At 29.7% G+C, this 11,767-nt stretch overlaps 1 protein-coding gene across 1 annotated transcript; it reads right to left on the bottom strand.

Moving 5' to 3' along the window:
• Positions 1-5,874: 5,874 nt before the first annotated feature.
• Positions 5,875-8,011, bottom strand: LOC102621419 (ras-related protein Rab11C-like). The gene is made up of 3 exons (XM_006486478.3): positions 7,843-8,011; positions 7,460-7,657; positions 5,875-6,667 (listed from the first exon to the last, which is right to left on the bottom strand). The coding sequence occupies exons 2-3, from the start codon at positions 7,622-7,624 to the stop codon at positions 6,179-6,181; spliced, it is 654 nt and encodes a 217-aa protein (XP_006486541.1). The 5' UTR covers positions 7,625-7,657; positions 7,843-8,011; the 3' UTR covers positions 5,875-6,178.
• Positions 8,012-11,767: the final 3,756 nt, after the last annotated feature.

Raw genomic sequence — 11,767 nt, 5'->3', positions numbered from 1 at the left:
TGATTTAGCTTCTTTCAGCTGCCAACAACTTCCTCCGCTGCCGATCTACGCCGCCACCGACAATCTATAGAACTTCCGGTGATGAGATTTTGGTGAGAGGGGAAGGAATTTGCTTGGGGAAACGTGAGAATGAGGAGGATAATTTCGTCCATAATTTGGTGATTTGGCTAATGTTGAAAGAAAAAAATTTGAGGGGTTAAAGTTGAAAAATACCTTATTTTTTTGGCTTGTTTTGTAAATTTCCCTATTTTCAACAGAACGAATGCATTACTTCTTTAAAGTTTATGAGTTATTTTGGAGGCAACGTTGAGAAATTAACTTACCATGAAATAAATGAGGAAGCAAACAGGACCATTGTGAAGCGGCCTGGGTAGGTGCAGCTAAGTATGATCCAATCAAACGAATCAATGTGGTGACTCCTGACCAGTAATTTACATTCTTTGCTGCTGTTGCAATATCTTGGTGAAGTGATTTTGTCAGGTAAGTGATCAGATTTGTTACTATTGCAAAAAAGCTAAGCATCTTACTGAATTCAATCGCTGCACCAAATGTAAATGACATATTTATATCATTTTCTCCTAAACTGATATTGTAAGAGGTAATCATGAGGCACATTATGTTGGGATATATTAGTAATTTTAAACTTATTTATTTGATTGAATTAAATATCAAATATATGATCACATTTAAATTGAAGATACCATCACACAAGCGCAAACTTGCTTGTAATTTATCAAAGCGCGAGGTTATACTGTCGCAATCAAATAGATTGATTTTATTCTTTGCTGTGATCGAGCTCTACATGCACAAAAAATTTATTATTTATTTAAATAATAACTTATTTCATTGGTGCTTTTTAAATAATAGCCCAAAGTACCATTTTGTTAATTTATGGTTAGTATACTGAATAATTCATTAAGAGTAAAAAATGATTTTTAAATAAGGATTTACCAACTATTTTTAAAATAAAACTCTCAAGCACAATTAAAAAGCTCTGTCTTTCTGCATAAATTTAAAATTTAGGACAACTTAATGAATAAACAATAATAACACTAAATAATATGTAAAATATATATTTAGCATAAAATATAAAAATATAGATTTTACAAATACTAGAGATTTTTTTTTTATCTTTTAACTTGTCCTTTAACTTTAATGTAGTGAAGATAAATAAGTGAATAATCAATTAGTTATGTTATTCTAGCAAAAGAAAACACATAATCCTTCATTTACTTAAGAATACACACGATAAAGACATAAAAGCACATATTTAAAAATACTATAGAAAATATATATTAGTGTTATTTTTGTTCCATTAATTTATTCTTAAATTTTAATTTTATGCAGAAAGTCAGATGTTATTTAATTGTTCTTAAGATTTTTATTTTAAAATGGTTTGCATTTATTTAGTTGAAAATCTTATTTTGCTCTCAATGAGTTATAGATTAAATTAGTTGTAAATACACATAAGAGTATTTTGGCCTATTGTATCAAACCCCATTGGTGAAAAAGGCTTTGTTCCATATGTTTGTGTGTGTTTTACAAAAAAAACTATAATCAGAAAAATCAATTCTTAATGATAAATTTAATTTCAACTTAGTAGATAAATAAATTATAATTAAGAATTGATAAAATTTAATTTAATTTCCATGCTTGCATCGATTAGTCTTTTTAACTTTATTTCCGTTCAATAGTTTTATGAATACCAATTTTTCTAGATAATCTATTAGAAAGGTTTGAATCTACAGTATTAATTATCCTTGAGGAATATCATTATTGGTTTAATTTTTATAGTAGAAGCAAGAGTTCACGAGTTTAAGTGCATACATTTAATTTAATGGTAAAGAGGGGTGTGCTGCAATATCATTTAAAAAGAAGGGAAAATGACACAGAGACCCCCAATATTTGAATAAGGGACACAGAGACCCCCAACGTTTGAAAAAGAGACACAAAATCCCCTAATGTTTAAAAAAAGACACTCAGACCCCCATTTGTTAACAGAAATTATAATTTTAAAGTGCAATTACCATTATACCCTTATAGCATATTAAAAAATAATTGTTCATTGTCCAATTTATTCCTATATTATTAATAAAATTACGAATATAACTTCATTACCCAATTTTTTCATTTAATTTTTGTCAAATTTTCTCTTCAAACTAAATAAATTTAATCCATTGCTCAAGAATAAAAATAAATTAAATTGATTATTAATATAATAAAAATAAAAATTCTCCATATGTCAATTTATTGAATATGTTATTTAGTACAATTACGATTTTGTAATTATTGTTGTAACCAGTTTTTTTTTATTTTGTTGATTATATAAGTTTAAATGGAGAATTGTTATTGAGAATTGTTATTTTTATTATATTAGTAATCAATTTAATTTATTTTTATTCTTGAGCAATGGATTAAATTTATTTAGTTGAAGAGAAAATTTGACAAAAATTAAATGGAAAAATTGGATAATGAAGTTATATTCGTAATTTTATTAATAATATAGGAATAAATTGGACAATGAACAATTATTTTTTAATATGCTATAAGGGTATAATGGTAATTGCACTTTAAAATTATAATTTCTGTTAATAAATGGGGGTCTGAGTGTCTTTTTTTAAACATTAGGGGGTTTTGTGTTAATTTTTCAAATGTTGGGGGTCTCTGTGTCCCTTATTCAAACATTGGGGGTCTCTATGTCCTTTTCCCTAAAAAGAAAAAAAAATGTATGATGCTAAGGTACTATTTAGTATTGAGATGTTGTATCTTTTAAAGCACAAATATTGTAGAAAAAAATTATAATTATGAGATAAAAATTAATATTATGTAGTAAATATAATTTTTAAATAATATTTTTGAAAAAATTAGTAAAAATATAATAGATTTTTCATTATACAAGTGTAAAATCAAATCAACTTAACTTTCAAATTACATTAGTTAGTGTTTATCAAATACTTTAATATTATAACTCTTAAATTACAGTTGCCCAATCTTAAATTCAAATAGACTATTAAGAGTATTTAAAATTCACAAGTGATTATATTTCTTTGGTGAAACTCATTTTTAAAGTACATATTGTGACATTATATACAAGGCTGGAATTAGGATATGGGCTGGGGACCTTAGCCCTTGGCCACCACAGGTCAAAACAAAATTTAAAAAGGTTAAGGATCTTCATTGAAATTTAACAATTTAGGTAAAATTACTTTGTGACCCCTTTAAGTGATTAAAATGAAGTAAATTAGTCCAAGAGAGCGAGTTTGAGTTTAAAATGATGAAGTAATTCAAAAGCATTCCAACAAAACCCTCAATTATGGAGAAGTTAAAACTAAGAGAATATTTTTTTGATAAATCTTATTATTATATAAATGAAAAATATTTCAATGATAAAGATTAAAGAGCAAGGCTTTCCATTCTCCCGTTGAAGCTCTAATAGGAACCATTCCTTTATGATCCAGAGACGAATCATGAACCCATTTATCATTCATCTCTGTTACTATTCTACATTTCTTGCTCCATCTTTCCAAGCTCAACCTAACAAGAAACTATAGAAAGATGAAAATCAATGAGAATAATATTCTACAAAACAAAGAAAGTGTTTATGAGTGTTGGCAGCCGATGCTTTGCACTTTGCTTTATGGTAGCTGGCGAGGGCCTAGCCACGTAAATCCATTATTTTATTTGCTCTTGCCTCTTGGTCATCACTTGGGTAAGTACTTGGTGTTTAGGTACTCCGCTAAGTTGATGTGGAGCAAAAAATTGGTGGGCCACAGTTGGGGCAAGAATTGTGAAGAAAAGAGCTGATTCAAATTTATCAACCAAGTAACTTTGTCAGGCTTAGATGGGAAAAAAGAATGTATCAGTGCTAGCTCAGCTAGTTTACCATTTTCGAGTTTTTTTTTTTTTTCATCAGAGGCCAAAAACAAAACCGTCAGAAAGTTAAGTGGATGTTTGTCCACAAGTGGGATCAGGCTACGGTACCGTGGCACATCCTTTGTCTTTTATGGCTCTAATATTGTAAATTTTCATATAATCCCCTTTTACTCGTTTTTATTTAAACTTTAATTCATAAATATTAAGGTAATATCTATTACATCCACATGGACATTTTAGTTAGCACCTTATACTATTTATTATTTACAAATTCTTATTATATATTGCACTTATATCACAATATCCCCTCTGTGAACCGAAATACCCATGCCAAACCCACAAACCCGACCCGGATGCTATTTCCATTTCCGGCCACTTCACCGGCCAAGGTTGCTACCGATCGGAAGATCGTGCGATGCCGGTCATCTCCATGCCAATCTTGTCGCCGAAAAGCGTTCGGAAAGCTGCCGATTGAAGCCGTGAAAAGCCGCGGAACCGCCGCTTCAATTCGCCGTGATTTCTCCGATTTCCGGTGATGCTATCACTTGAGTTTTGCTCCCCACGATTCCCTCTGTATTTTCCGACCAATCACAGCCACCGGGGGGAGCCGATTTGCCGTTGATCGGTCATTGAAGGATTCACGGCTTTGGGAGCTCGATCCGGCGCCATCACCACGCGTGAGCGGTCACCACCACCACCGTTGGACTCAGCTCGGCCAAAAGTGTCTAACTCGAGTTTCCCATCTCCGTCAGTTGAAATCCGGTCACCGTTGGTCGGCATGGGTATTTCGGTAATGTTCACATGGATACAGTTGAAATTAATTTAATATTTGTAAAGTAAAGTTTAAATAGAAAAGAGCGAAAGGGATTGTATGACAATTTGCCACAAAAGACAAAAGGGTGTGGCACGGTGCCACTGTGGTACTGCAGGCTGATCCCCACAAGTGATCAGATATATGATTCTCTTGTTGGTTCTTGGCCTGTCGATGGAGTCATGAAGACGTTTTGTTGATAGAACAAGAAAAGGGTAGAAGAATGTAAATGAGAGAAGAGGAGAGAAAATAAAGGAAAAAAAAATTAATCTCAATTTTATTATTTAATCTGACATGTAATTCATATTTTCTCTTTTTATTTATTTTCCCTTTTCTGTTTTTCTCTCCTCTCATTTCCTTTTATTTTTTCAAACAAAATCGTGCCGCGAAAGACTGATCTGCAGATCCTTAAAGGCACTTAACATCAAAGATAGCTAATGAAGGCACATTGGGTTATCTCAAATCATGCTGCCTGGGGAAGTTAAATGCAACAAAAGATGTTAATGGCTTTTCACTACTATTTATTGAGTCTATAAATGCAACAAAAGATGTTAATGGCTTTTCAATTATAGACTCAATAAATAGTAGGATCTTAATTTTTTGAAATCCCTAATGTTTATTATTTTATCAGTTAGTGGTGGTCAAAGCTCAAAGTAGTTTTTCTAATCTCCTATCTCCTCTAAAATTTGAACGATTAAGCAAATAAAACTGATTTGGAAAAAAGAGCAAAACTCTTGATTATTGACAAAACTAATCGAAACTCCTATAATACTCTAAAATACATCTAAATCCCCGGCCCTGAATGTCAACCTTTTTTGCTGATATTTCTATTTTATTGTTGGTAGCTCTTTGGTCCTAGGAATATAAACACTTTAATTATTTAATTAATTGATAATTGTTTTAATCATAATTAATTGAAAAATTAAATTAAAAATATGGGATAACGTAAGAGATTGCCATAATTTTTCAATTAATTCTATATTTGCTGCTGGTCTCTCTATATGTATGAATACTATTTTTTTTTTTTTGGAGAAAAATATATCATTCGCTCAATATATATATATGTGTGTGTGTGTGTGAAATATAATTTTTCAATTAGTTCTAAAAAAAAATTCAGAACTAATTAAAAAATTGTTCCAATTCCTTAGATCAATGATGAATAACTTACTTTAATCAATGTCCCCATTTGAAAGAGACAGAATAAATAAAAGGTACAAAAATGATGAATAAGTAATGATAATGAAGAGGGACGCTTAGATCAATGTCTTAATTCAAGCATCCCCTCGGACCCGCATCAATAATACAGTACTAGTCCCAGACCAAATTAAAAATAAATCTATTAACTCTGTTAAACTAGAACCCTACGTTCAGTTTCTTTCAATGCATTTAAAAGAATTAATTAATTATATATATTTTTTATATTAAAAAAATGTGAAAAGAAAAAAAGTAATGCTCATTTGTGCCCCAAATTCAAAAAAATTGCCTTATAACTTTCTACTGATTGGAACAACAAGCTTTCCCTTTAACATTACCGGAAAGACTGGCAACGTTAATCGTGGTGCCTTGAGGAAGGCCGGTTGAGGAAGCTGCTTCCTGTGCAGCAAGTGCTTTTTTGCTTATAATGTGGTAGATATCAAGCAAAATGGTCTGAAATGCTTTCTCCACATTAAGTGCTTCCAACGCAGAGGTCTCAAGGAACGAGAGGCCTTCTTTTTCGGCCAGGATTTGGGCGTCTTCTGCGGCGACTGCTCTTAAATGATTGAGATCAGACTTGTTTCCGGCCATCATGATGACGATGTTGGAGTCTGCGTGGTCCCTCAGCTCCCGAAGCCACCTTGTGACGTTGTCAAATGTTTGTCTTTTGGTAATGTCATAAACCAAAAGTGCCCCTACAGCTCCTCTGTAATAAGCACTTGTGATTGCTCTATACCTTTCTTGGCCAGCCGTATCCCATATTTGTGCCTTCACCGTCTTCCCTTCTACCTGAATTGAATCATATATACCAGCAATATTAAAAACCTTCTACCGCCTATTATATAACCTTTAAGTATTTCTAGCGTTAGGGCTACTTAAAAACGAATTAAAATCGATCAACAATTTAACAATATTTCTATTACTCTTAATTTGGCACCCAAACTTTGAATGAAAAATATGTGTTGTCAAGTTTCTAATTTAAATGTCACATGAGTGGGAATGGAATTGAGTGACCATCATTCTTTTCTATAAAATATGGTTTCTAATCTAAATCAAACATTATATTTTCTCTAAAATTTCATAAAATTAAAAAATCGGTAATAGAAATACAATCAAAATTTATATCAATTACATACAGTTTCCTTCTCTTCCTATACTAAATCAAATTAAACCTTATAAGAATTAGTTAATGTTATACAACGCATTGATATGTAATTCGTCAAGTATACACGAACTAAAGACTTTTCCCTAATATTTTTCTGTTAATTTTTATCATTTACCTCCCACAATTTTTATAATAAATCAAAACTTTCACAGAAAAAAAAAAAATTGTCAATAGAGTAAGGGAGTGTTATGAATATCATAGTGGGGATAATTGGTTAAAACCAAGTATATTTAGGGGAAAATGGCAATTTCCCAAAACAACACAGTATGGAACCTTATTATCCAATTTCTAGGAGAGAAAGCAAGTGAGCTAAGATACATCAACGAAAGGGCAATCAAATAGCGTTAATCAAATACCAAAACTACAAAATTAAAAAATTCAGAAAGTAAGGAAAGAAAAACCAAAAAATCAATTACCTGAAGAGTCCTGGTTGCAAATTCAACACCAATGGTGGATTTGGACTCCAAGCAGAACTCATTTCTTGTAAATCTGGAAAGAATATTGGATTTTCCGACGCCTGAATCTCCAATTAATACGATCTTGAAGAGATAATCATACTCATGATCAACTTTGTACGCCATTTTTCACTGATCTCTCCAATGTATCTCCTAAACCTAATAGACCGATCACAATTAACATCTAATAATTATGTGCATTACTAATTAAAAAGAATCACACAATCAAGAAACATTACACAAAACACAAAATGTCAAAAAGTGCTTCCAAGTAGTGCATGTTCTTTCCATTTTTATTTTCTTGAGAAACAAACACGGGGTGAGAGAGAAAGAAGGAAACTCACCATAAACAAGATTGAGGGCAAGACTCCAGATCTATTGATTAGTGAAAAAATTCCAAAGAAAGAGATTCAGGTGGAGAAAAAAGCGAGAGAGAGAGAGAGAGAGACCATTGTTTGGGATAGCCATTTGAGAAAAAAAAAAAAAACAGAATAACTCAAGGAAGTGCAATTAAAACGGCTTTTCATGTGGGGTGTAATGAGCCAAACTCGGTATATTTAAATAATATTGTTTCCCTATTCAAAAATGTGATAATTCAAGAAAGTTTAAATTTTTCTGGTTGAGTAAAATATATGGAAAGACAATATTCGAAGAAGGGTTATTTGCAATTTTCGTCCTTTGCACCACCTAGGTCATTATAAAATATAAATTTAATATCAATTTGGCTTGTGACACTAAAATATTTACAGATTGAGTTTTCAGAGTAAATGTGACCATTAACATTCAAATTGACTGGTGCAAATGGATGGTTGAATTATTAAAGCAAAAATTCTTTTATCTTTGGATTAGCTTCTAAGGTAAAACCCGTGTACGTTGACTAATTTTTTTATGGTGATGATTATATTCATAATTGACCTGATTTGGCATTTCGAAACAAATAATTGACAACACAGTGTATAATTCGAGAAAATACATTAGAACATCTACGAGCAGTACGTAAAAGTGCAAATTCAGTTGTCTATACCCTATACTGCAATGTTAAAATAACAAAAATAAAAACTCAGTTTTCACTTTCACATTTCAGGCGGACCCAGGACTTATTATTATCCCGGGTTAAATTTTAAAAGCTAAATTTTGAAGCAAATACAAAAGTTTATAAGTAGAAATAAGTATATTAAATAAGGGGTACACTAAGAACTCTATCCCAATAAATATGTACTATAAACAAAAATAATTATAAAAAATAGAAAACAAAAGATAATTTAAATATCAAAACACTATTTTTTTAATTATGGAATCAGGCATTGCAACCTATAATAACATGTAATTATACAAGGATTAAGAAATCAATTAAGAATTCCAAACTAAAATATATTAATTTATGTAATTACAATCAATTAAAAATTACAAGTAAAACTTTTATGTTTAAAATCAAGTACTAAATTACCAGGCTTAATAAATTAAACAAGTAAAATTTATTCATCCATTTAAATTATAAAAGTATTATTAGTTAAAAATTTTAATAATAAACTAAACTCAATTCAGTAAAAAGATACTTGGATGCAGTTGTTTCTTTGTCAGGTGCTCTAACTCTTTTTAAGGAACTAAATGTCGATAATCCTTCTATCAAAAGCTCCTTAAAATATTCAAATTTTATTTTTTAACTTGTTCTCCTACTTAACGGAACTAAAAAATAAAGTCTGAAAATTCATATAAAAAATTTATGAAAATGTTGATAATTGTTACTATATGTTGTTTTTATAAGTATTTTTAATACTATTGATGATGTTATATTACATTGACATACTTTTTTTTTCAATTAGAAGTTTTTAAAAATAAATTAAAGCAGTAATAAAATTTTAGCTCCCTAATATTTACAATCTATTCAATAAATATATAATTTAATCATTTTATAAATAAGTCACTAATTTCAATTGAAAATAATATAATTGAATTAGGGACATATTTGGAAATAAAATAAAAACTCTATTGTTATATGAAATTGATGAAAACATAAGGGTAATTGAGTTAGGGACATATTTGAATATCAAATAAAAACTCTATTGTTATACTAAATTAATGAAATCATAAGGGCAATTGAATTAGGGACATATATGAAAAAAAAATAAAAATTCTATTATTTTACTAAATTAATAAAAAATAAGGATATAAATGATTTTTTCAGGTCCGCCACTGATTACATGTGAAAATATTTACAGTAGAATCTCTATAAATTAATACTAGATAAATTAATAATTTCTATTATATAATAAATTTTTATTGTCCCGACTTCGCCCAATGAACTAAATTAATAATTTTAATAAAATAATATGATAATACTTTGGTAGAAAAATCTTAAATAACTTTGTTCTCCCATTCAAATCATAAATTAATAATTTATTGAAATTACAAATGTAGTTGACTATGATATTTTAATTACATAAAATATGACTCTATTGTTACTTTTTTATATAAAATATGATTCTATTGTTTACTTGTTTTTTCTTAAATTTAAATCAAGTTGATCTCATCTCTTATTTTTCTTATTGAATGCATAGTTTAATCCATATTCAACATTGGTAAAAGCACATTAGATATTTAGTTATTAAATATATGTTAATTGAATCATAAATAAATATGTAAATAAATAAATTATTAATTTATCAGTTATTTAATATCTCTTTAAATTAATGGATTTTATAAGATCCCAACCCTATTAATTTATAAAAGTTCTACTGTAATTTAGTAAGAATCAATCTACAAATTAGTCGTACAAATAGATTGTAGAAACTGATGTGATTATATCATCTTGATTGGATAAAAACATTATAAGGGTCACATTACTATTTTCATTATATCCAATCAATTTGAGAGAAACACGTTGATTTTCTACAAACAAATTTATACAAATAGTTTGTAGATCTATTATTACTTTTAAATATATAAGACTAGGGTCTACATAGCATATTTAACTTTCGACATTATTACTAAGCGAAATAGTTTGAATGTTTTTATTTCTACATTTTTAACCAGGTCGATTCCAAAAGTAAGATATCAAAAGAATAATGAAATGTTCTACGTACTCTTTAATAGTCAAAACATGTGTTTGCTAATCAAATCCCCTTTAAAATTCAAAATCTCAAGAGTTTAGGAATAAGTTTACATTGTGTGCACGTTTGCTGCACAATTTGTACTTGTTTAACATTTAAGATAGTTTTGTTGGAGAATTTGAAGAATAAAACACATATTTTATCAGAGAAAGCTGAAGAACATTACAAGAAGAATTCACACACTCTCACAAATCACTCCTAGCAGCTTTGTTTTGCTTCTTATGCTTTCTTCTTTTTACATTTGATCTATAAACCAAAGGGAAATGAGGTATTTATATATGAAACAAACCAATCATAATATTCATTTATTTAACTACCATATAAATCATCACAATTCATCAAAACCTTCTACTCACCTGCTTCACCAACTACACCAACCTTACCTACCAAACTTACTTCGTCAATCACACAAATCTTACCTACTACAAGAACCTTCTATGAATTGAGCTTGGATTTCTTCATGTTTGATCAATTTTATGATCCAACACCCCCTTTAAACTTGATCATGTGACACCAAGCAAATTTTTAAGTTTTACAAAGTCTTTTTGCTTGAACAACTTGGTGAAGATATTAACTGCTTGATCTTGTGATTTCACATACTTGACTTGCACTTCTTTTCTTGTAATATACTCTCTTATGGAATGATAGCGAATATCTATGTGTTTGCTTCGATAATGAAAGACTAGGTTCTTAGATAGGGCAATTGCTGATTTGTTACCAACAAAAATTTCGATTGGCTTTACTTATGGTATACCCAATTCCTTCAACAAATTTCTTAACCAAATTTTATGACAAACACATAAAGTAGCAGCTAAATACTTAGTTTCACAAGTTAAAAGTGTAACAATAGGTTGCTTCTTTAACATCTATGTGAAAGTAGTGTCTCCCATAAAGAACAAAAATCTTGTGGTGCTCTTTCGATCATCTATATCTCCACCTCAATCGTTATTGCTAAATCCAACAAGCTTGTAGTTATTAGAAAATCAGCATAACCAGCCAAAATTAATTGTACCTTTGATGTAGTACATGATTCTTTTTGCGGCTTTAAAATGGGTAGTTTTTGGATTCTTTATGTATCAACTCACAAATCCAATAGAATAAAGGATATCTAGTTCCATGCATGTCAAATAACGTAAGCTTCCGACCAAACTCTTCAAGA

The sequence above is a fragment of the Citrus sinensis genome, chromosome 4 (genome assembly GCF_022201045.2).
Source record: "Citrus sinensis cultivar Valencia sweet orange chromosome 4, DVS_A1.0, whole genome shotgun sequence".
In the NCBI taxonomy this organism is placed as follows: Eukaryota; Viridiplantae; Streptophyta; class Magnoliopsida; order Sapindales; family Rutaceae; genus Citrus; species Citrus sinensis.
This window is presented reverse-complemented; position numbering and strand designations above follow the sequence as displayed.

What these genes read in the sequence shown, in the direction of transcription:
- LOC102621419 (XM_006486478.3), bottom strand. Translation starts at nt 7,624, where the DNA reads ATGGCGTACAAAGTTGATCATGAGTATGATTATCTCTTCAAGATCGTA. An exon ending in TTGCAACCAGGACTCTTCAG is followed by an intron (nt 6,668 to 7,459) that starts GTAATTGATTTT and finishes GATTCAATTCAG; the next exon opens with GTAGAAGGGAAGACGGTGAA.